Source organism: Ixodes scapularis, unplaced genomic scaffold (genome assembly GCF_016920785.2).
Source record: "Ixodes scapularis isolate PalLabHiFi unplaced genomic scaffold, ASM1692078v2 PGA_scaffold6__148_contigs__length_123643588, whole genome shotgun sequence".
Classification (NCBI taxonomy): domain Eukaryota; kingdom Metazoa; phylum Arthropoda; class Arachnida; order Ixodida; family Ixodidae; genus Ixodes; species Ixodes scapularis.
Genome location: NW_024609881.1, coordinates 16,903,587 through 16,929,759, shown reverse-complemented (window position 1 = coordinate 16,929,759; position 26,173 = coordinate 16,903,587). Strand labels below are relative to the sequence as shown.

The 26,173-nt window shown below is 48.6% G+C and overlaps 1 protein-coding gene across 1 annotated transcript; it reads right to left on the bottom strand.

Moving 5' to 3' along the window:
- Positions 1-5,533: 5,533 nt before the first annotated feature.
- On the bottom strand, positions 5,534-26,064 carry LOC8040391 (serine/arginine repetitive matrix protein 2). The gene is made up of 8 exons (XM_029995005.3): positions 25,716-26,064; positions 23,782-23,877; positions 21,928-22,033; positions 17,603-17,687; positions 14,885-15,077; positions 6,690-11,795; positions 6,268-6,338; positions 5,534-5,661 (listed from the first exon to the last, which is right to left on the bottom strand). Exons 3-8 carry the CDS (start codon positions 22,023-22,025, stop codon positions 5,626-5,628), a joined length of 5,589 nt encoding a protein of 1,862 aa, XP_029850865.2. The 5' UTR covers positions 22,026-22,033; positions 23,782-23,877; positions 25,716-26,064; the 3' UTR covers positions 5,534-5,625.
- Between the last annotated feature and the right edge of the window lie 109 nt (positions 26,065-26,173).

Sequence of the window (26,173 nt, the reverse complement as noted above, 5' to 3'; positions counted from 1 at the left end):
ACCTTGCTGAAAGTTGGCATGCATATATATCACTGGGTGGTGATTTCAAATCTGCAGTTGAATTTCAGATATCTGATTTAAAACAAAAGATATGGCAAAATATAAAATTCCAATAAGGTGATTTCTCACGGGTCGTTATGGTAATTTCACATCAAGAAATTTATATTTTAACAATATGCAATGATTTCCAAGGGTTCACCATATATCCTAAAGCTAATTGAATCTTTACAAAGCCATTTTGTCTACCAGAAATAAATCATGGAATTTCAAAGCAAAAACTTGTCACTATTTATAATCCACATTTCAGCTAATTACTTTTTTATCTATTGATTCTAGACGAAAAAGAAAAGCTTTGGGATACGCCTCAGTTGTCACTGAAAACAATGATACCAAGCTTACTGAAATCCGCCCATGCAAACATTATGAAAACTTCCGTAAGGCAATGGCTCTGGGCAAAAAAGACAAAGCTGAGAAAATCGCACTTGAAGTTTCTCCGATGTTGGCACTGATACATCAAGACTAGAGAAAAAAGAAAAGCGTTAGGGTGCAGTTCAGTTGTTGCTGAAAACAAAAACACCAAGCTTACTGCAATTGGCTTATGGAAACATAACCAAACCTCCGTAGAAAAATAGCACCTGACAAAAAAAAACAACAAAAAAACATGAAACCACGAAATCAGTTCAGTAGTCTCCAATGCGCGCACACGGTCATAGCAGTCCTGGGCCCTGGCAGGCTTGTGTCTTTTGGCCATCCTCTTCTTGACCTTTTCACTCTCAGAGTGAGCCTTGTTGGCCTCGCGAAGCCTCCGCCTGTCTTTCTCAAGACTCCTGCGAATCAGGCAGCTACCTGTGCTGTAGCCAAGCTGTGCTGCTACAGCCTTGCTCGTCTTTGCCATTCCCTGGTTGAAGCGTGACACGGCTTCAGCGACATCCCTCTCCCCCAACAGCAGAGAGTCATGTGTGTTCTTAGAGTTCTGACCCCAGATCACAGAGTGTAGGCACTCTATGGCGCTCTGTGTCATGCCATCACTGCAGCGCTTCAGGAGTGCCCGGTCGCCCAGCCTCACAAAGACTGGCTCCAGTGCAGTGCGAATGAAGCCTGGCAGTGGGTTCTTGTGTGGTGGTGGCTCCTCGTGGTCGGCCAGTGCCCGGTTGTAGGAGCACCAGGAACTGTCCCCCTCGGGACAGCGGCTGTGGTCCGGGGCTTCATCTGTCGAGGTCATGTGCAACAAAGTTGCTTGCGCTACCTTTTCCATCCCTGGCACATCATGCTTGTGGCTTCTCAAAGCATACCCATAGTAGTTTTTTTTTTTTTTTTATGTTGTCCTGGATCAGCTTTCTCTTTCCTCCGAGCGACTCTCCCTGTGCCTTCTTCTCCACCAGGGTACGAAGAGTTGCTCCCATCCGCTTGTGTACATGGTTCAGGCAGTCTTTTTTCTCAATGTCGAGGTATCCATAGACGCTGTCTTGTGTCAGGGCATGGGAGGTGCGGCTGTCACCATCGGAAAGGATGGTGGTGTAGCGCAGTCCATTCTTCGCCAGGGACTGCCTGAACAGAATGAGGGCTGCCTCGGCTTCCATTCGTCCTGCGTTGCAGTCTGTGTTCTTCATACACTTGTGGTTGATCACCCAGTCCCCATAGCTGTCGTCGTCTGGGTCAGGTGCACCCTGGCAGCCAAGGCAGTATCTTGACAGGACAATGTGGTCCAACACCAGGCCAGTGTAAAGCTCGAGGATGCACCCCACTGCGATGTTGGAGTTGTGTTCGTGTGTCTTCCATGTGCCGTAAAAAATTATATCCACGTTTCCGGGAGGATTAAGGAAGCTCTCAGACGTCCTTCAACACCTCAACACTCGCTGCTTCTGTGGCTGTTAGCTGCTGCCTGGCAAGCCTGCACCATGGTGTCCATGTGTCCCCTGAACGTCTCATGATGAAGCCCTCGGTGGGAGAGGTTCAAGGTTGCACAGAAGTCTGCAAGCGCAGTCGCCCCCTTTCCTATGCTCTGTACTCCCTTCATCGCCCTCAAGTTGATCTCGAAGGACGTAATCTTGGCTTCCCCGGCGACTCATGGAGAAGAAAATCGACTCTCGGCGAAATCGCAGCTCGAACACGTGAGGACCAACTTCACTGCCAGGCCGTACTGCCTCTCTTCGCACTTCGAAAGTCCTACGGTAGCCATTCCGCACTTGCCGCATGCCGTGGACGCAAAGAGTTCTTGTCGCACTTTCATGTCCACGATGACGTACTCCGTGCTGCGGTCGGTGTCGTCGCTCTCCATGCAGACATGGAGGAGCTCAAACTTCCGTGAAGTCGCCGACTGATCTGCCAACGAAGCCTTTTTGTCGTCCACACGTTGTTCGCGCTCCACGCACTCCTCCTCCGTGTAGAACACAGTGTCGATACAATCTCTAGACGAACTTGGTCCAGCCACGTCCACGAGCGGAAAAGCGGCTTGAGGCATCGGCGAAGTTGTCAAACACAAACTTGATCCAGTCACGTCCACCAACGGTAGAGCGGCTTGCGGCATCGGCGAAGTCGACGGTGTCGTTTTCCTCGGTGCAGAGGTCTTCTTGTTCCAGGCACGTCTCCTCTTTGTGTTAAGTCTCTGCGTGTTGGCCTTCAAATGGGCGTCCCCAGCCATCAGAACTCGAAGCGAACTCGAAGCGCGCAAAACGAAACAAAGAACAACGACGCAGGAGGGCAAATATATACGAAAAGGGAAAGCTAAACGAAGTGGAAGTATTAAAATATTTACATGAACGATGCGAAGAAGTCGGGGAACATACAAAAACACTAAGAAGCACAAGAAAAACACTGAAAATATTGATATAGAAAGTGGAGAAATGCGAATGCAGAATGAGTCTCGAACGGTGAAGCAAGCGAAAGCAGACGATGCAGGAGCCCGCGGAGCGACCGGGACGACTCGCCGGGGAAGCCAGGAGAGGAGGCGCGCGTTTCGGCCAATGAGAGAGCTGCGCCTCGGAGAAGCGCGCGCTTTGCCCAATCAGAGTCTTTCCTAGCGCTGGTGACGGCCTTTTGTACGGCATTGATGACGTCGCAGCCTCGAGGGGTACACCACTTAAGAGCGCGGGAAACCAGCTTTCGAACAAGACCAAGATGGCTTCGATCGGTTGAGCCGTTGCAGTGCTTTGACGGCTTGAAGTTTGTTCAAATTTTTAGAGTTTAGGCTTGAAGTCAGGTCTGTCAATGCCTACAAATTGTCATTAGTTCCATATTTAGAGATTGAATTGAGCATTTATATTTTGTGAGGACATACTGTGGACTATATAGACCTCAAAATCGTTAACTTTGAAAAAAGGCATTTTTCACAATTTTTTTATATTTTAAGACCCGCGTCCATCCTTAATGTGGCCAATAAGAAACTGGAACACTGATGACACTTCTTAAAGCAATGATCATCAGCTGCACTGATGAATGCATGTCTGTTCAAGGGCGTGCATATCTTCGTCCTTGAAGAGACCTGTTCTGCTTAAAGACGAAGCCGTCCTTGAAGCAGTAATCTGTCTCCGTGTCCCATGATACGGGGGAAAAAAAGACTTGTCTCCCCTCTTTGTTAATTTATTGTAACCGACAGAACCATGGACCTGCCGGATATTCGACAAACAGTATAACTACTGCATGTCGAAAATCCAGCAGGTCCATGTTGGTTCTGTCGGCTACAATAAATTAACAAAGAGGGGAGAGGCGTCTTTTTTAACTTCTCCTAGGACAAAATAAAAACACAGGTAAATTGACAAATACAAAATAAAAAAGGCGCTGCGGAGAATAGCTGTTTCCCTCTTAAAGGGTAACTGCAAAGAAAAAGTGTTTTTTAAAGTCTAATTGGGATAAGCATGTCACAAAACAAATCTTCCGCGAAAAAACAATTTTTTTAGCAATATTTACGCCACAGGACGTAACTTAGTCGGGAGTCACAACCTCTCCACATTTGAGACTCCCGCTCTTTCGACGCGCGCGGAGTGGCTGTTATACGTAGGGTGACCATATTCCTCAAGGTGGAAAACGGGACATCCCAGCGGGGAGAGGAGAGAGGGGGGTGCACTAAAGATTGAGATTGGTAGAACAAACTTATTTGAATTACTGGTCCTATTTCAAAACTTTGCCATATTGCACTAAGCCCTGGAACAGTCACACTCACAGTTCAGTTCCGTGCACCCATTTGGAAGTTGTTTGTGGGCAAGAACAGTTCTAAATTTTACTCTCTGGGTAAATATTTTAAAGTACCTACGGTAATTTTTGTAAACTATACTTGTAACAAGTAGGCATAGTTTCGGTTTGCTTCAACTCGCTCGGTGCCAATTTCAAAACTATGCACTCCTGCGTAAACGGGACATGGTTCTTTATTAGGACAAAAAGACGGGACGGCAGAAGCGGACATCAAAAACGGGACTGTCCCGACCAAAACGGGACGTCTGGTCACCCTAGTTATACGTCATCCCGTGACGTGTAGCAGCCACTCCGTGACGTATAATACCAACTTTGTGGCGCGCGATTTAAAACGGACGAAATAGCTGCAAACTAAAGTCAGTCCCGCGCCATAAATATTGCCGTACAAAATTGTTTTTGTTGGAAAAATTGTTTTGCGACATGCTTGTCCCAATTAGGCTGCTTAAAAATACCCTTTTTTTTTCGTTGCAGTAACCCTTTAAGTGCCTTTCACTTGTAAATAAATAGAAGGATGAGGTGGAAAAAAAGTGTGTGGCGGAGAACAGCCGCCTACCTAGCCAGAAAAGAATGTCTCGCATCCACTCAAGTTTTGGTATGATAGCTGCCTTCTATGATTCCGTAGCCAACGTTTAGGTGGACAAAAAATTGACCGGGTAGTAATTCTATTTCTGGTGGACGTAGAGCGGCGTCAAAACTACTTCAAAAGCGATAATAAGTTATGTAAAATGTATTGTATTACTCTAAACTTCAGTAAAGGAAAATTCTACGAACCGGCGTCAAGTGATTCAATGAAACTGCGTTTGAAAAAATGTCCACTTATTCAATAAAACGGCGTTCAATGAAATGTCCAGTACCCTTTTTTTTCTACATTTGTCTTGTTTCTAGCGTGTAGATCTCATCGGTTCTTTTTTTTTTACATACACAATTTGAGTTCAGAACATTGTTCGAGCAGATTAATTCACTGTGCACTGTAAATTGTTAATATTATAATAACGCTAGATGTGTGCATGTTTTTTTTTAGTGTACAGTTTTGATGTGTGTAAAAAAATTCATAATTTTAATAATCAAGACGGCTGCCGTGGCATAGTTCGTGACCCCCCGATATTTTCCTGGATTTACGTCACTGATGTGAAGCGAGGATCTCAAATCATGTGCTTGAGGATATCAGCCAGAAACGATGGGAACATCTTATATCGAAAAGATCCTCCACTGCAAACAAATTCATTCGCATGCTGTCAACACCTTATAATTTGCGACAACATTATGTCCTCAAATAAAAAAATTGTTTTTAGACAAGCTTGTGAAATACTAATAGCCCAGAATAAAGGGATGGGACTTCATGAAATGGCAATGATGATGTTTTTATTGGTCATAATCAAGAACCAGTCAATCAAATCTTAAATGAGACAACACAATTCAAACAGTGTGTGCTTTCAATCACACTCTTTTCCCACGCCTTCTCTTTACTGGCACCTGGAAAGAAAAAAAATGAATGAAATGGATCATTAATCTTTTTTGTGACACATCCAAGTGTACTCGACATGTTCCTGTGCGGTTTCAGTTTGCTCCCTAACCCTCCCAACAAAGGGATTTTTTTTTTTTTTATTATGCGTAGCGGCATGTTTGAGCAAGCGATGAAAACAATGTTTTACCTTTTGACGTCACCTTAATTATTTTAATGTAAATTTTTACGTTTAGGAGATTTCTGTTTCGGCGCGTTACAAAAATGGCAAATCTATGCCATTCCACCTTGCGCTTCATGGGGAACACAGAGATCTAGAAATCACTAAGGAACTCTGTATTCGACACCCGCAATAAGGAGGAAGTTGCAGTTTCAAATAAACAACAGTCAAGTAAGGCCGCTCATAAAGTGACCTCGGGGTGCGAGGTCAAGGCGACACTGCATAGTACCATGTCTCGAAGAGCGCAATATGAGAAATACGTCACACAGACGCCAATGAACTTTCTGCCCCTGAAATAGTCCGTCTTTTATGAACATATGTTCTTCACAAAGAACGCGGGAAAAAATTCAGGCACTGAAAAAGATAACGAGAAAGATTAAACGGTAAAACGTCATACCTCTTCAGTTTCCTTTGGCTCCTCGACAGTCGACCTCTTGACACGGAGGCTTAGAGTCCCTGCTCCCTCGTCTACAAAGAAAGGCGAGTTGACACACATAGAAGTTGATGCGGCAAAACACGGCATCAAAAAAATGAAAGGCGTTTACAATTCCCTGTAATGCAAAAATAGAGCGCAGCTCTTGAGGAGGAGGACAAGAGGGTATTCTCTCCTCCTCCTCCGTACCCTCTCCTTCTCCCCCTCCCTCGTGACATCACTCGTGATCCTTGTGACCTTCGTTGAAGCCTTCACGAGTGACCGTGACGTCATTATGGGAAATGTCCCATAACGCAACGCGCAGTTACGCCGACGGTGATGGCGACACCACTCAAGCCCGAAATGGACGCCTAAGAGCTGCGCTCTAAAGCAATGCGGTCCCTTACCCACAGCAGCCTGGCGCTTTCCGCGTCCCCTGGTCACCGGCGTCAGGACACCCATGGAAGCCGCAGCAGCCACAGCAGCCTTGCGCCTGCCTCGTGTGGGAACGGAGCTGGATGCCTCCTCAACCGCGCCGCTTTCTTCCGTGTCTCCTCCACCCGGGCTGTCCTTGCCGGATCGTGTGGCCCGGAGTTTCTTGCTGGTCGCGGGCGCTTTCTTGGTTTTTTTCGTAGCCTTGGCACCACGCGCGGGCGAGGTCTCTCCAGTCACGGCGCCTTCCTCCGCAACGGCCTCGCCTTTGGTCGGGCTTTGTTCGGGCAACTCGATAGTTTTCCCGGGGGCCTCGTCCTGGGGCACGTCCGCCCCGCTCTCCTCCGCGGCAGCCCGACCTCTACGCTTGGACGGCGGAGCCCGTTTCGACGGCTTGCTCGGGCTCTTCTTCACGGCCGTCTTTCTCGCTCGCATGGCCCTGGCACTTGGAGCTGGAGAGTCCTTGGTCACCTTTGCAGCCTTCGGGCTACTGGGGGAAGTGGGCTCTCTCTGTACGGCGGCACGCTTGAGCGGCAACCGTCCTCTCCTGGCTTTAGGGCTGGGTGCCGGAGAACCCGCCCCGTCGACAGACGGGCTGGGCTCCGCTTTTGGTGCGGCCGCTCGGGACTTTCCGCGCGCATTTTTTGTCGGCAAAACATTCTCCGAGATGTCCGCTCCGGGGCTCTGTGCGAGGAAACTACCACCGCGATGCGATGCTGGGCTCGCAGGAATTTCTTTAGTCCTCGTACTTCTCGTGCTGCGAGATGTGACGCTTACGTCTTTCTTGGCGGGTCTCCTACCTCTGCGAGCGGGCGTCGCCGGTGGCGTACTATGCGCGAACGAGGGTTGGGCGACGCCGGCGTCCTTTTGGTCTGGTGGCAGGGAACCTTTGTCTTTCTTAGCCGAAGCGCTTGCTTCCGACCCCCTCGCGCTACGCTTGGGGGAGCCTTGGTCGATGCCACCATCCTTTTGGCTGGTTGAAGACGAATTTCTGCCTTTTTGAGACGGACTCATACTCCGACGTAAGGATGCTTCCGCGTCTTCAGGCTGCTGGTTGGGTGACAATGAAACTTTTCGTGTTTTGCTGGCGCTTTCAATTTGACTGGAGTCTCCCTCTAGACTGCCAACTTGCAACCTTTTCATGCGATGCCCAAACGAATTTTTCGAGGAACGTGACGGAGACTCTTCGCTTCCCTTGGGTGTACTCTTGCTTCGACGAGTGACCACCTCCAGATCGCCACCTCGCGATCTTCTCGGTGGCGCGGGAGAGGCGCTATTTCGTCCCAGGGATGGAGAACTTTCGACCTTGGACGCACTCATCCTTAGTTTCAGCTGCACCTTGACATTGCCGGGTAAAGATATCCTCACAGTACGCCCAGGAGAACCCTGGTCAATAGTCGTGGTCATCACGTTGTGCGACGAAGGACTTGCACCCTTTTTGGTAGTGCTCCTACTTCGACGCGAGGTCGGCTCCGGACTGCCGCTTTGCGATGTCCTCGGGCTGCGCTTGGGGGAGCTCTGGACAATGCTGGTGTCCTTTCGGGTAGGTGACGGAGAACTTTCGTTCTTTTTGAGCGTGCTCCTACTACGACGAGAGCCTACTTCCGACGTGTCAGGCTGCAACGTCCTCGGGCTGTGGTCAGGAGAACCGTGGTCGAGGCTAACATTCTTTTGGCTGGGCGATGACGATGAAACTCTGGCCGTCTTGAGTGCACTCCCACTCCGTCTAGAAGCTACCTCCGGACTTCTGGCTTGCGAGCTCACGTCACGGTCCGAAGAGCCCCGACTAAAGCTGACATTCTTCTGCTTAAGTGACTGGGAAACTTCACCTGTTTTGGGAGTTCTCCCACTTCGACGCGAGGCTACCTCTGGACTGGCTGGTTGCGATCTTCTGACACTGCGTTCGGGAGAACTGTCGTCAATGCTGACATGCTTTCGGCTGCGTGATGGTGAGCCTTTGCCCAACTTGGGTGTGCTCATATTTTGTCGGTAGATTACCGTTGGACTTTCAGCTTGTGATTTCTCATTACGATCGAAGGAGCTATTACCAACACCAGTATCCCTCAAGCTGCGTGACAGAGAATCTTTGCCTTTCTTGGTGATGCTCCTACTTCGGCGAGAGGTCACCTCCATACTGCCACTTTGCGATGTACCTGGGCTGAGCTTGGGAGAGCTATGGACAATGCTGGTTTCCTTTCTGCTGGGTGAGAAAGAACTTTCGCCTTTCTTGGGTCTGCTCCTCCTTTGATGGGAGGCAATTTCTGGAGTGGCAGGTAGCAAACTCCTCGAACTGCGTCCCGGAGAATCATCGTCAAAGCTTACACTCCTTCGGTTGGGTGAGGGAGAACTTCCACCTTTCTTGGGCATGCTCTTCCTTTGGTGAGAGGTTACTTCCGGAGTGGCAGGCTGCCATTTCCCCGGGCTGTAGCCCGGAGAACTGCGGCGAACACCGACGTTCTTTCGGTTGTGCGATGCTGAATCTCCGCCGATATTGGGTGTGCTCACACTTTGTCGAGAGGCTACCTCTGGACTTGCGGCTTGTGATCTCTTGCCGTAAACGGGAGAGCCATTGTCGACGCTGACCTTCCTCGGGCTACGTGAAAGGTAACCTCTGCCCTTCTTGGTGGTGCTCCTACTTTGACGAGGTGCCGCCACTGGACTGGCAGGTTGCGATCTCCTCAGGCTGCGCTCAGGAGAATCGAGGTCGACGCTGACACTCTTCTGGCGGGGAGATAGATTGCCCTCACTTCGACGCGATTGCTCCAGCCTGTTGCCAGCTGGAGATCTCCCCAGGCTACGATCGAAAGACCCGTGGTCGATGCCAATATTCGTTTGGCTGGTTGAAGCGACATCCGCGCCTCCCTTGGCTGTGCTTCCGCTTTGTCGAGAGGCTACCTCTGGATTTGCGGCTTGCGATCTCTTGCCGTGAACGGGAGAGACATTGTCGACGCTGACCTTCCTCGGGCTACGTGAAAGGTAACCTCTGCCTTTCTTGGTGGTGCTCCTACTCTGACGAGGGGCCACCACTGGACTGGCAGGTTGCGATCTCCTCAGGCTGCGCTCGGGAGAATGGTCGACGCTGACACTCTTTTGGCTGGGAGATAGATTGCCCTCACTTCGACGCGATTGCTCCAGCTTGTCGCCAGCTGGAGATCTCCCCAGGCTACGATCGAAAGACCTGTGGTCGATGCCAATATTCGTTTGGCTGGTTGGAGCTACATCCGCGCCTCCCTTGGCTGTGCTTCCGCTTTGTCGAGAGGCTACCTCTGGATTTGCGGCTTGCGATCTCTTGCCGTGAACGGGAGAGACATTGTCGACGCTGACCTTCCTCGGGCTACGTGAAAGGTAACCTCTGCCCTTCTTGGTGGTGCTCCTACTTTGACGAGGTGCCGCCACTGGACTGGCAGGTTGCGATCTCCTCAGGCTGCGCTCGGGAGAATGGTCGACGCTGACACTCTTTTGGCTGGGAGATAGATTGCCCTCACTTCGACGCGATTGCTCCAGCTTGTCGCCAGCTGGAGATCTCCCCAGGCTACGATCGAAAGACCTGTGGTCGATGCCAATATTCGTTTGGCTGGTTGAAGCTACATCCGCGCCTCCCTTGGCTGTGCTTCCGCTTTGTCGAGAGGCTACCTCTGGACTTGCAGCTTGCGATCTCTTGCCGTGAACGGGAGAGCCCTTGTCGACGCTGACCTTCCTTGGGCTACGTGAAAGGTAACCTCTGCCCTTCTTGGTGGTGCTCCTACTCCGACGAGGGGCCAGCACTGGACTGGCATGTTGCGATCTCCTCAGGCTGCGCCCAGGAGAATGGTCGACGCTAACACTCTTCTGGCTGGGTGACATATCGCCTTTGGTGATCATACTCTCACTTCGCCGCAATATCTCCAGGTTGCCAGCTGGCGATCTCCCCAGGCTCCGATCGGAAGACCCACGGTCGGTGCCGACATTCGTTCGGCTGGGTGACGCTGTACCGGCACCTCTCTTGGCTGTTCCCACACTTTGTCGAGAGGCCACCTCTGAACTTTCAGCCCGCGAGTAACGTACGGGAGAGTCGTGGTTGACGCCGGCCCTCTTTTGGTCGGGCGACCGAGAACCTTTGTCTTTCTTGGCCGTGCTTGTACTTTGTCGGGGGGCAACCACCGGACTGTCAGCAGCGTCCTTTAGATAGCTGGAAGATGCTTTGTCAATTTGGCTCGTGCTCTGACGAGAGGCCGCCCTTGGGCTGGCAGCTTGAAGACTCCTCGCGCTGCGCTCAGGAGATTCCTGGCCGACGTTCTTTGGGCTTACGGTTCGTGGCGCTTTTGCTCCGTGTCCGGAGGATCCTCGTTTGGTGTCAAGTTCCCTCTGGCGGCGTGCCGGACTTCCCTCCTCCTCGATGACGCTGGCGCTCCGTCGGGACGCCTTCTTCAGACTGCCGGACTGAGATGACCCCGGAGAACTAGTCCGACGATGCGCAGAACTTGTGTCGAGTGCCCAATAGCTCCCTTCTCCGCCGAACTTCAGGGAGCTAAGACTGCGCGAGGCGGCCGGCTTCGAGTTCCGTTTCCTGGACAGAGACCGCGCACTTTCGTCCCCCGGCAATTCCCCGTCGCTCTCGGCCGCGTCGTGGCTCCAGGACACCGAACTGACGGACCTCTTGTGCAGAGGAGTCGATGCCGACAGCCCCTGTTGCTTCGAAACGTGCGCCTCTTCAGAAAGGCCCTGTCCAGGCTTCCGGTCTATGGTTGACCGCCTGCTAAGAGGGCCTCCGGGTGTAGAACTGGGCGACGCGCAACCAGACGCAGTTTCCTTGTGCAACTTTTTCGAGCCGGTCCCGTTGCCAAGCCAGGAAAGGTGCTTGGCGGGAGTGCCGTCGCCGATGCCACCGACTCGAAGACGCTTGAGGGCACTCTTTTGAATGCTCTTTGCTGCGCCGCTCAGCGACGAAGTCGTCAGGGGCGAGACGAACATCTCTGGTGGAATCCGAGGCGTTTCGTACGATGATCCGCTGAGGGAGCGTGGGGTGACGCCGACGCCTCTTGAGAGACCTTGCACACGGTCGGGTGTGGCCTGCACGGAGGCCCCCCCGGATCTCCTGGGCGCTGCAATGTTTTCGGAAATTTTCGAACAACTGCTACAGTGCCACACAAGCACTCTATAACCCTGGTGTCAGCCAGGCCCACAGATCTCTATTGTAGTGGGCTGGATCGCGGATCAAGAGCCCAATGTTGGCACCGCCGACGGCCACTGCTTGACACTGGGCAATAGACGTGAGTCTATGGGAGAAACGCGCAAAAGCAGGAATATTCATGCTTCTATGCGGTGTTCGAAGACGAGTATTTTACGATGCGCTGCTATCATTACATCGGGTCTTTAGAGATTGAATCGGTATTTGTTAAGCGTTCGAACGCCCATTAAAGAATCAAATGTGTCAGAGCACTCGCGCCAAGCTAGCAAGCTTGCTCTCGTAGTGGAGTTAACGAAGGAACTTGCCATCAATAAGTCCGATCTCAGGGAAGCCCAGAATTTGTTGAATGTCGAAAAAGTCCTATCTTGACAGCAGCTATCCAGGGGCGAGCTAATTCCACGTAGTAAAGCCTTCAGGCTTGTTGTCTTCTAAACCTAACTCATCAAAACCGCCACCGAGTCTGCGGTAACTCTAGGCAACTCTTGTCTCGTTGAGCTGCACTACATTTTTCGCCCAGCGGAGTCACTCTGGACCACACATTTATTTATAAGAACTGCGAGGGTTGTTAGTTTTAATGTTTGCGCACAAGCTATTTGAGAGGCTTCCCGAAAAGCAGCCAAAACGTTTCAGTGCCGACACAACTTAGACACGGGGGAAACGACACATTTTCTCGTTTTTCTCATAGAGTCCCACGCATTAGGTTGCGTCAATCGATGGTGCCACTCAACCCAGCAAGACCTTGATCTGCGACCCAGCCTACTACAATGCAAAGCGCAAATTCATCTGCTTTTTTTGCGGGGGATTGTGTGATGGCGTCAGAACGCCGAGCTGTGACTGGCTCTGATCGAAGGATAGCAGGTAGACCTCAAGGCAGCTATCATCGAGTTCTACTCGCTATCCATCGATCAGAGCCAAACAGAGCTCGGAGTCTTTCTGACATCCCCACAGCCAATGCAAAAGAAGCAGACGAACTTGCGTTCCGCATAGAGATCAGTGGCCAGGCCTAGTGTAGGATGCCCTCCAAAAAAATGTACAGCATTTTTTCGCCGCAAAAATTAATTATGCGTCGCTGAAAACGTTCACTCTCCGCCCGAATGTAGCACTACCGGCCCAAACCAGATGCTAAAGTTACAGAACTACTAACCACTATCTCATTCAAAAAGTGTAAGTAGGATACCGTGTTTACTGATAAATCCGATAAAATCCAAAAAACACCCGTCGGTAAAATTTTCGTTCATGCGGATTTATTCTAAAAACTCCAAAATTCGATGTCACAATAGCGAAAAATATATATATAAAAAAACACTATATTATGTAAATGACCTTGGCCAGGGCACAAAAGGTTCACCGTTTAGCTTGTCTAATTCTGTGCAGGACACCGGGTCATTGTAGCTTCAGATCACAACAAAAGCCACTGTCCTAGTTTGCAGTTTACTATTCTTACGAGAAGGCGGGGCTGTTTCAGTGGGAGAGACTGTCCTAGCTTTTCTTGAAGAAAAAAAAAATACCAAAAACACAGAACCCTAGTCATAAAGTATGGCAAACAAAATTTCCCTTGCGCCTCAAGGGACACTGACAGGGTATTTATGATCATTGAGGCTTTTAGTTGTACGTGACATGTGAGATCCCAACTACCCAGAACACAATTTGTGGTTCGAAATTCAGTTTCTTTCCGCCCGAAAACTACCGATCGAGAACTGGCCAGTTTGAGTTGCGCTTACTTTCTTCTCTGTAGTCAAGGGCCGTCTTTTAAGGTTTAGACACAACCACCAACTTTAATCAAAGTCGTGGGTCATCGAAGGCACACACTCAATACTAGAAATGGCCAAAAAATACCACACCCATTTTTTGTGGCTTCTAAAAAGCTGCAAATATGTTGATTAAAAAAAAAAAAGTTGCACAGCCACTTGATTTTTGGTACATTTCTCCTCTATACTTCTTCCTCCCCAGTCCAGTTTCGGCTTTAAACAGTGGTATTTTTTTTCTTTATCAAAAATATATGCTACAAATATTGATTGCATAGTCTTCTGACACCATTAAGGATCGCCTTTGGCAGGGGAGGGGGGGGGGGGGTCAGTGTCCTTTAAAGACTAACAATCAACTTGCGCTTTCCACATTTCCCCGCTTCCTCCTCTCCGACCTTCCACCCTGTCCACCGTTGCCCGTTTCCCCCTTTCCCAGGGGGAGGAGGATCTTCTGCCTTGCAGAATCTCGTGTCTGGTCGTCGGCCTTTGAGTTACGATTGTCCATGACTAGGCATCAAATTAACCCGATCAACCACATTAAATTTCCAGAATGTGCCCTAAATATTCTTAATATTAGCAGCAACTGCCCTTCTGGAAATTCTTAGTTTTGGTAGCTGAAAAACACTGCCTGTAAATGATGCATACATAATTAGTTCATCAGCATGAGCCTGCTGAGAATCCAAGTTGTGAATGCTGTCCATGGGACAGGGGTCCACAAACGTTTCTATCTCGAGGAACCTGTATTACCCCCAAGACTGACGGGCAAGAGACTCAACCCTCCCCGGTCTAGACCTTCTACAGTAAAGTGGTACAGAAGCCTGCAGACCTTACAAGCAGTGTTCTGGCTCATAGCTGCCTGCCGATGGCTGGCACTAATCTGTTAATAGCACTTAAAAGGTCACTAAAACACTTTTTTCTTGTCCGATGGCACCCTCTGTTGTCCGCAATAGTTCCGAGGTGATCAATCTGACGCCAAATTTAATTTAAAAATCAGTCGCGCACCATAATGTATGTGATTTTTAGGATGCTTAGAGCCCATACATCGAGTTAAGACCATTAATGAACTATCGCCGGAAGTGGATAAGTGCCCCTTTAAATGGAAAAAAAAAAACACTTGGGGGGGGGGGGGGGGAGAGACTCCGAGGCATCCCTTTGATCCTAGGAACCCAGGGCCCATAGAATGTTGATTATTCGACTGATCCGCACTCGCTGCTGTCACAAGGAACGACTCGAGCCCAGAGAAAAGAGGGAAACTCACACTTGGACTCGGCCACCGCGAGGGCACCGTCGACGCTCGTCGCGGGCTTCTTGGCAAGCTTGAGACACCACTCGAAGCGAAAAAGACGGTTGTGAATGGCAAAGAAGTCTCCGTGGGCCAAGGAAGCCGCATTCAGCACCGGCCGCTTGTTGAGGGCCAAGCCCGGCGCGCCATCCACGTTCACCAGGTGCGCCTGCGCAAGGGACGGCCTCCGTGTGAACCCCCGCTCGACCGTGCCCGCAACACATCTCCGACCAGTGCGTTTACCGCGTTCGAACGAGCGGCCCCGTCGCCGGCCACTGATTTTGGCGGTGTCGGTTGTAGGAGACTCCCATTCGGCTGCGGGCCACTCTCAGACTTGACGGTACACGAACAATTCGACGACCGGGAGTCAATACGCCGCGACGGCAACGACACTCGCGCTTTTTACCGGGACTTCTAGTGCCCAATGCCGGGATCGCGACACCCGACACCATAAAACCCTGGCTTCCGCGACGTCGTTTGTCGCCGCTTCGGGACCACTTTCGACGCGTGGACGGGATAGGACGCCAAACAAGTCGGTCTAATGCATGTTTAAGACATTGCAACGACACCGCAAAGAGCGGGAAACCACCGGTGAAGCTGCCTGTATCTCTCCAGTTTGGGCAGCACCTCTGGCGAGCAAAATCGAATAATTCTCGGTTGCGTTCTGGTTGCGCTCGTTCGCGTTGTTCGCAGATGCCAAGCATCAGAATTTCATTGGCGAGTATAAATTTATGAAAGTAAACAACGAAAACAAAAGATTGCTACGAGGAAAAATTCTTGTTGTACGATGGGACACCGAAAGTGCGAGCTACATCTTTTTCTTTTTTGTTCATTAAATTTTTCTTAGACCTTTCAGAGACTTATCGCGTGTAGACAGATGGTGACACACGCCCGTGGCTTGTGCATGACCAAACGCTGCAGCGGCGCTTAACTATCGCCAACGTTACAAGGTCTATAGCGTCAAGGACACGCTGGCGCCCTCTGGCCGAGATAAACGGACCTAGCGCCCCAGCTTGACAACTCCGAGTGTCGTCAATCTGTCGTAACGTATAAAGTTGCTCCTCCGGAAGCGCATGTTCTGTGCCGTAAGACTTAGATAAAGTCTACCAAACCCAAAATAAGCAAGCAAGGTTGTATTTTTCCTCTTCTCAACGTTCAAACAAAAACATTTTACTTCGTCGTTCCGATAAACTTTGTAAGCACTTGTTATGTGTGAGTTACAACTGGTCATGCTCACTTATGGAATGCTTTAGGTGGTCTTGGACGCGCTACACACTCATGAACACCCCGGGATTATCGGAACGATCCGGACAAGTCTAAGTTGATTCGGGACCCACATGGTCATGAGATCAGATGCGCAGCTACGCTTCCCTCATTTGAAAGCCAGCTACGCGCGTCGACAGGGTCCTACAATTGCGGGCTCCCTTAAGTCACACTTCGTGCAGCTGGCTTGCACTCTTGTCTGCCACCTACTACTGGCGCAGAGCAAAGGCGTCAAGTTGCAAATCCCAGGGTCAATCAAGTTTGATTAAAGGCCAACATACATGTTGCGCTTTCCATTCTTGCCCACCTCCTCCTTTCCTATATCCTTTCCACTTATTACCTTGCCCCAGCTTGGCTCTCCTCGGAGCTTAGGGGAGGGGAATACAAAGAGAATTATCTTCCCTGCAGAAAACCCAGGTTGTACGTCGGCCTTTGACTACAACTAAGTGTGTTCGTACATGCTTTGTAAGCTGATGCATAGGCTGCTATGGGCCACATATGCTTTATGTTGCTTTGGCCACCGTGTAACGACTTTTCATTGCATGTAACGCTTTTCACGTGGAATCAAGCTTATTTACACATTCTGCATTTACTTGCTCACCCAGATGTACCCAAGCATGAATCACGAAATATCCCGCGAAAACCGCCGCAAATCGGGAAATATCTCTTGCCTTCCGGTAATGCAGCATAAATTGTGGTATTCGGGTGAAGCAACACGTAATGTCTTGCTAGCGCCAAGATCAAAGAGGATAAAACAAAAGTTCCAGTTAACTTTAAGTCAAAATCATTTCTACTTCGTCTCATCCAAAGACGGACAAACCGCGAAGTTGCGAACTCCTTACAGTGGACTGTTCTAGCGAGTGGCAACATTGACGGGGAGTTCACGGTTGCACCCCGGCCACACGAACGCTTTGACGGTAAGATGGCAGTCGAAGCTACCAACAGACGCTTATAGCCTTTATTAAAGCGAAACAAAGCAAAGTAGACCCTCCGAGGAACGCAACTCCCCAAGTTCCAGACGTACGCCACACTGCTTTGTGGCACAACAGTTTCGTAACGCACGAGGGAATCAAACACAATGAAAAGGACTGGGGCAGGGCTCAAAAAGGCACCAGCAAGTTTGAAAAGTCCCGCTCGCCCAGAAAATTTCATTCTGAGAATTCCCCAGCGACTGCCGATACCATGGCTTGACTTCTGGCCCGTCCATTACAGAGTTTGCATCTTGAGGAATTTCTGGCTCGTGGTACGCAACGTGGACACAATCTTTTAGATGTGTAAATACAAGCCCCGGTAAAAAGCTGTTCAAATGAGTCACAACAGATGCCTAGAACTAAAGAAAAACCTCTACTTCCGCTACCGAAAATGCCGTGCACAACACCTGCCGCGTCCCGTTTGGACGGCCCTTAAGCAGCCCGAGGAAATGTCGCCGACCTGTTCGTGTCCGTCCACAACCACCAGGCAGTGCACCGGGTCTTTGTCTGGCATCTTCTGGATGCAAATGTCACAGTCAGGGTTCCTGCAAAATTGGGAATTTCTAAAATGAATCACATTGTGCCGACCATACACTTCACGGGCAGGTGAAGTGGCTCAGCCAGCTAAACGTAACAACAACTAGCCGGTCCAAAAGCAACACTGGCTCCTTACCGCATTTTATTGAAATCTCAGACACAGAACCCCTCCAGTTCCCACAGAAAGATTAAAAACATTGAAATAGACGAGGGACAGACACTTACAGTTCTTTGATTGGGTCCTAAACACCCCAATGAAAGAACTGTGTCTGTCCCTCGTCTATTTCAGTGTTTTTATTCTTTCTGTGTAAAATGCAGTCTATCCAACCCGCACTGCTACGTGTACCTAGTTCTTCATTCAGAGCCTTGCTTGTGCTGTCCAAGTCCCATCTTATCATGTTGCATTTCAATGAAAGAACTATGGCTCTCCCTCGTCTGTTTCAGTGTTTTTATTCTTTCTGTGTGAACTGTAGCCTATCCAACGCGCTCTGCTACGTGTAATAAAACTCCTAAGCTGATGTTGTATATGCAGGGGTGATCCAGACAGTTTTGAGTTCTGAGCAATAGACCTTTCTAGAAATATGTGGTGCCGCCAGCACCTGCTTTACTCGTTGTGACGTTAAGATGTACGGCACATGAAATTATTTAAGAAGCAAAGACAACGTTGATGTTGGTTTAGCAGTTCCTGATTTCAGATTGCAGAAAGGGGGGAAGGAAAGCAAAGCAGAGTATGTGATTATCTTTTTTAGTTTGCTTTACTTTTTTTGCGTGTTCTCAGCTTCTAATGATAAGAAAGAATGAATCCTGCCACTACCAATATATAACAAAGCGTTCAAGCCGGCACAAGAGTACACCCGAACAGTCCCACGATTCCCCTCGTTGAAAGGCCCCCTGGACTTTTCTGGAAAGGTCTATTGTTGGAGCAGAAAAATTTGGTTTTGGAGCACCCTTGTATCAGAAAAATCATAAGTTAGGGGATCACACGCATAAATGTGGAGCAGTTCAGTGCACTTTCCCATTAGTGATGCCAGCATGCATTCATGTAATCGCTACTGCATGATGCCCATTAAAAACCAAAAGTTAGCATTACAGTTTCCAGCTAAATTGCCTTGGACTGCTGTGAAGCTGTGCCACACACTTAGTCAAATTCGTGTTTTGTTTTCATTAGTGCTAGTGGAGAAAGGTTACCAGGATTGATGCAAGCATGCCAACTACCACCATTGAGAAGTCGGTGTGGAGTACCAATTTAACCTTCTAGAGTCTAAATCACGGGTGGCCAAGCTGCGGCTCTTCGCGTGTTGAAGTGCGACTCGCGGCTCCCTACCCTAACCCCCCCTCCCCCTTTCCACGGCTCCCTCCCAGTCACACGAGCACTTCCCCAAAAAAAGAAATGGAACACGTTTTAAATCGAAAGACAGGTTGCGGTTTGGTCTTGTGCTACTGCTACCTTACGTACAGTTGGACTGCTTTTGACTTGGATGGATTGAAAGTGGCTCGAGATTCGTTTATTGCTCTGGACAAAAGTTTGCACACGCCCCCCCCCCCCCCCCCCCCCCCCCCGCGGCTCTTGGAAGTTTCGTGCTTTTGTTTGCGGCTTTTAGTCCGGGTCAGCTTGGCCACCCCTGGTCTAGACAATAAAGACAAAAAAGCTTAATAAATAAAAACTTTCAGCCTTTCCACTCTAATGAAGAAGGAAGAGCAGCGAAGCTGTAGCTTCTGTTCTTGACAATGGCTTTCCAGGCGAGCGATCTGCCCTTCTTTTGTAAGGGACTCTGAAGCGATCGACGCAGTGGAAAGCCGATAGCGGCCTCGCGGCGGTTGCGGAACCATTCGCGCTGCTGCGCATATCGCTGCTCGTTCCGCTCCCGTTTTTCTTCCTCCGAAGAAAGGTTGCCACCACCATATCAGCAACAGTGGCAACCAATTGTATGGTTGCCGCCGTCGCTCATAGATGGTGGTAGCTGTCCAAAATTCGGTGTCATCATTTTTTTTGCTAGTGGACATGATCCTGGGAACCTAGCCCTTAACAGCTCTGCTGTAAAAACTATTCTGGGAATTCCCTAATGTAAAGACGTTTTAAAGAGTAGAACGATCAAGGATTCACATCGTTTGACATGAAACAATTCGTAACCAAGCAGTCTCGACCCATCATGCTAACGAAACAAGAACCATGTGCAAGCACATTTCTATAAAACAGTGTCATACTCCTGAACATGGGCCCCAGGAAAAAAATTATTATTTGCGCTTGTTAACCTCTTAACCGTTTTGGACTAGTGTAGCTCGTCCACGCACCCTACATCGCCCCTTGGCTGTTTTGGACGACCCAGGCTCGTTCAGAGCTTAGTTCGCGGTGCTGCTCGGAGATGGCACCACATATTTTCATTGTACACATTTTTAAAAATGGTGAACGTTCAATAAAAATTAAACAAATAAAAAAAAAAAAACTGCAAAAAAAAAAAAAAAAAGGTTAAGGGGCAATTTTTAGTAGTACACTTTAAAATGCTACTAAAACTGCACTGCATTAGGAATGTCTGTAAAATGGGTGTGAAGCAATGCCGCAGAGCCGGAAACCTAGATTGGATTGTGATGGCCAAAGCCCAAAAACCAACTTGTTCGAAGATTAATGGTTTGGCACAGTTAGAAGTATCTTTCCTTTTGGGCACAGCAAGGTGCAGGCGAGAGGAAATTTATCAAAATGGTGCACTCCTGTTTGCCATCCTTTGGACTAATAGTTTCTGATGGCAGCCTTTTAGGAGAATAAGAAAAATAAAAAAAGTATTGGTGTTCTGTTTAGGCCACTTGTCACACACAGTGCATATTGAAGGTGCCTCGAACAGGAGCATAGGACATTTGTGTTGAATACCAGATAAGACTCCTACTGAGAAGTTTGCACGTTGCACTGAAGCGGCCACTTTTGGCGGAAAATGCTATTTAGCATTAATTTATGCCAATTCATTCATCTTGGTGCAGTGGCATAACAAAAAAAACTTTGTATGCCGCCTTGAGTTTGTCTGCAATTGTTTCAAGTTTAAAAGAATTTTACATACACCCTTAAAAGGGCTTAAATTATAATGCAGCCATTGTGCTGCACTCTGCACCTTAGAACATTTGTCCAAAAGAAAATTTTAAGCAAGTATGGGATGTGACCGGAACAATATTTGGCATTTCTTTTCACCATAAAAATAAACTGTGCATCGCCGAACGCCCAGTTTCCGCCCAAGTAGCGCTAGGGGTCCGGATGAAATGCCAAAGTTTCAGTGCTAACCGAAAAAAAAAAAACACCAAGTTATTTTCGGGAACACGTTGTATATGATTTAGGCACACGACTCCCAACTGCAAAGCCCAAGAATCATCCGTTCGCGGAAGGCCTTTCGCGGAAGGCCCCCGAAACCACATTCATGTCGTTCCATACTTGATGTGCAACTCTGTCAAAGCTGCTGGATTGATGCGGATATGTTTGTTTCGTGGACACATGTACCTGCGACATTTCGCTAACGACATACTTTTTTTAAGTGCGTAATAAAATTTGGAAGTCACGAAAGGCTAGCACATAGTTCACCAAGGCGTATTTACTTGAGCCTCCTCTCCCACTCCATAAACTAGACAAGACGCCAAAATGTTGTGGAAACAGCAGGGTGGCATTCGACGAAACGTCAGAAGGCATGCGGATGAAACGAACGCAGGAATCCAATCAATGAAATGTTGCCCATCGACAAAACGATCGGCCGACAAAACGTTGCTCAACAGCCGATCACCACTTGCTTGATATTGCGGTTCGCTCGCACATGCCCTCGCGCAATTGAGACACTAGATGAAGCCATGCTAGTCACACCCCCACATTAGTAGGTTCGACAACGTTGTACTGCGTCGTGCCAAGTACGTTCCAACGATAAATTGGAATGACCGTTCATTTGAACGCGCATGGAGAACAACTCGGTGAGACTCAATGGGCGCATTCAGTAGCGCCTCCCTTGCCTCCAAACGGAGTGACTTGAGTCAGAGCTCGTTGGATTTTTTTCACCGGAAATCGTTACCAGTCAGGAAATGACGTCATCTTTAGCTCCTCTGACTCTATATGCACTGTCTCAGGACTCTGTGCTTCAGAGCTTGGCTCCAAAGCCCCGGAGTTACGTGCACCGGAAGTGACTTTTGGCCGTCCAGTGGAAGGAATCGGTGACTCCTTGACTCCGGAGCCGCTACTGAACGCGCCAAATGGCAGCAAGGATGGAGTCATGCATCGGCACGTACCGTCCAATAGAACATCGTCCCGACGTCAGCGGGAATTCCGAACCGTCCTGACCGTTCTTCTTCACCACCACGACTTTCGGGTAGCGTTTCATCGACATCGTTGACACTGGAAAGCAAATGAGACACAACGCTGCTTCAAACAATAACGAAGAACAGCGCGATGACAGATACCGCATTTTCTGGACCATGGCTCCCACCCGGTGCATAGTCTGCATGTAAAAGGTCCTCATACCCAGCACAGCTTGACAAAAGCCTGCTTCATTAGCTCACAAAGAAGCTTGTATCATATAGAAATCATTAGCCGACTTCGCCATTAACAAAAATTGTCACATCCCGTCATAATGAATGATCTTAGAAAAAGAAACTAATCCTTTTACAGTCTGCACCGCACAAATTTTTTACTTTTTAACATGTATAGACCTTTTCTGTGTACTCTCGTCCCCAGCCACCTAACAGGCGTATCCGGTACGGGCGACAAAAAAATAATCCAACGTTTCAACCGGCAAATAGTAAAAAAATAAAGGGGAGGCAAAACGAGAAAGTGTGACGATTGCGATTATATCCTAAATGCTTTCTATTGGTGTGGCAAACGCAAAACAACGTTTTCGCCCATACTGGAAGTGACGTCAATTCAAGATGGCGGCGCACTTGCAGAAAACGTCTATAGTCGCAGGTAATACAGGGTGTCTAGGAAATTACTATTTTGAAATTCCCCAACTTTTACAGGTTTTCCGTGACAATTTCGGGTGAAATTATCGGATCACCATAGAGGCGGTTAAATATATAAGAACATTACAACACAAGGCATTAAGCACTGCGAGGATAATTTTGCAACTTGCATATTTCGAAATATTCGGGTTCGTCCAGTCCGGATAAGACAAGCACTTTCTTGCTGCCGACATCGTCAGTGAAGCGGCCACTTCCGGAAACACAATGAAAACATGACGCTCAGCCACACACGTCAGTAAGTGCATCTGGCAGCATAGCTGCCGAATGCACACTTTCGAATACTTTAGGTTTAAGGCATGGATTGGGGTCCGCGGCTTTCCCGTTTGTTACTAAATCTAGTAGCTCTAAATGGACCTAGCCTAGTGTTGCGCCCAGAATCCAATCCAAGGCTTGGACTGAAGTTGTCGGTTGTTCCCTCCGCATCGGGTAGCACTCTCTACATTGGGTGCGCAGAGTCCGCGCTCCGCTCTAAGCGGAATTTATTGTCTATTTTTCTGCCCCCCTGCGCTCCGCTCTAAGCGGAATTTATTGTCTATTTCTCTGCCCCCAAATAATCAGGTCTTTGCTCAGGGCACTCGGTGGCGTTTTCAGCTCATTTTCTCTGACTGGGCTCGCTTTTTGGCAATATCCGCGACAATTCCCCGATTTTTCCTGGTAATTAATATTTCCCTGACAATGCCCGGTTTTCCCTGTCGCTAGACACCCAGTAAGAGTGTGAAAAATATGGTAGCTATGGCCCTAATCTCATCTGCAAACACCCGTGGAACTTACCTGCTGGGCATCATTTTGAACGCAGCTGCTCTACATGCAAACACTGTTGGAGTGCAACGGAGCTGCCACGAAGTGGGCATTGCTCAACACTGCGTCACATATACTTTAAATACACAAAACACAAATAAAGTTTGCTCAATGAATTCATTTGTCCAAACCCAAGGCTTGCAGAGACATAAAAATATTGTAATAGTTTTGAGTGCGGAATGGAAACGCTATTTTAGACGACACGACGTGTAGACCAAGATTAGGTTAAACTGCCTACAAAACACACTTCCTCAAAGGTTCTGTTGAACTCCAGAACACAGCGTGGACATGCGAAACAAGCGTTCAATCTGCGACCCACGAACTTACCCGAAATCAAACACAGGCTCCAGTGCAATCGCTATCCTACCCTAGCGGCGACCACTTGGGGAAGCTTGGAAGCCGTCAAGCGAGCCGACGAGCAGACTGCAAAAGTAATCAACAGTAAAAAATTTTAACTTGTGAAAAACGAAGGACAACACAACGCAGACTCAGACACAGCTGAATTTATTTGACAAAATGTTGAGGTTTATATGGGGTTCAAGTACCTCCAACAAACCAAGACAAAAGAGAAGAAAAAACCGAGCAGAAAGGTAGTGCCAAAAAGAAAGACCTCCTACGCAGAAGTGTCAAAACATGCTGGCGAATGTAATAATTGTGTACCGCTTTCGCAACTCGCCTGGTTGTCTCAACCGAGAGCGATGATCGTGAAAGGCCGTTTAAGGAGTCGCTCACAATTATAAATTGCGGGAAGGCAGTAAATACACCTTCCCTTAGTTTAGACACGGAACTAAAAAGATTTCTACAAATCCAATTCCCACTTCCTTTTATTAAATTATCACTATGTGCGCCCAAACATGTCCCACTGCTCGACTCAGTTGTCTGCATCACCGCCCACCACCCTGGCAAATTTTTTGGCCCCATTTTTTACAGAAAGGGAGCTTTGGTTCGTAATTTTTACGTGAAAAAATCGACCTCTGAAATGCACCTTTGTCGAAATGTTTAGATTGCTACGTGCAGACACCGATTTTTACGGCCCATTCTGGATCGAGCCTAGCGACTTCAGCCTCCCTTCCCTCTCTATATATATATATAGAGAGAGAGAGAGAGAAAGAGAGAGAGAGTACTCATAAAAACTCACTGCGTGACGCAAAAAGAAGTAATATCTTTGTGTGATTCACCTGCGCCTCCTGCGCAGGGGCAGGAAAGGGCGGGGTGGTGTACTGCCGGGTGGTATCTCAATACACGCTGGAGGTGCACGGCCCTACACTTTTCTGCACCGGTGCAAGTAAATTAAACGAAATTCATACTTATTTGAGCGAGCACAAGTTGGATAGCTGGATAGATACGGCTGGTGAACCCTTTAAATCGGGCGGCGGCCTGCGCCACCTAGTCAAAACTCCTGCCTTGGCTGTTCGAGGGTCAGCTAGCGCCATCTATCGAGCATACCGAGCAGAAAATAATATTTACGGGGAATACGCCAATATGTCACGCGTCTGATACGCTTCGCTTGGGAAGCCTACGGCAGCGCACTCCTGACTCTTGAGTACGCGGCCAAAGCAAGACCAAATGGTATGGACCTTCGGCCTTTCTCTCTAGTCAAATAAACGAAATGAAATGCAACCAGTGCTGGAGGTCGGGCGTTCGAAAGACACGCCCCACCGCTTTTGCTCTGTCAGAGAGACGAATTCTACAGCAGAAACTTCGGCGCTCCCAGTTAACTCTGCGGCGATCTGGAAGTCGTTCACATTTGGCGCGTCGCCGTACAACGGTAGGAGCCACCCGCCTTTCCTCAAACGTAATAAACTCTATTATTAGCGTTATTCACTCACAAATTCAGACGCCTATTTTTAATATATTTTTGTCCACCGATATCTGTATCGCCAATATAAAGCAATCGTAATTGATATCCGCCCGTTAGAAATGGCACAGCCATTAGCATCCAGTTGAAAAAGTTCAAAACACCGTTCAAAATGCCGTTTGAAATGGCGGCTGAAACGTGAAGGATATTTACGAATCTCGAAAGGCCTTCGGTTTAAAGGTACTTTTATAGTCCCGTAAAACGACGGGTACAAGAATTCCTCCTCCTTGGATGGTTATTAAATGCCTGCTTTGAGCTGCATGCTTTATAATTGCCTTGGTCCGCGTGCAACGCTTTACGCGTGATATCCATTGTGTTAGAACTGAGAAAGACGCTGAAACCTGACAAGTGTCTTCGTAACCATACAAACATTCTACGAACTGCTGGTACGGCACGTACTTACCTTGTTCTTTCTTCGCACAAGCGCTTCGAACTTCAAATGCCGCCAATCCGACCACCCAAACACACCAAGCACCGTTGTAACATTACAGTTTAAGCGCATGCGCGAAAACGCGAAAATTTGAAAACGACCTAACGCCACCTGGCGCAGCAGAAGTGCAGTTACTGTTGAGAAAGTACACACGTAAAAAAAATATATAAAAAATGCTCAACGCAATATACAAACAAAATTCAAGTTCTTTTGTACGCGTTGTGCAACAGTCTTTGTACGGCAAACGTCAAACAGTCGAAGGTCGCATAAAGTTCGACGATTTCTTTGCCGAGCCCGAGGCCTCGAGCACTGTGGGCTGTGGACGGCCTCGAGTCGATACGAGTGCTCAAAGTTCGGCAAGTTCCCCTCGGCCCCCGAGATAACAAAGCGGTCCTCCACCGATTTTTTTTTTTTTTTTTTTTTTTTGGCTA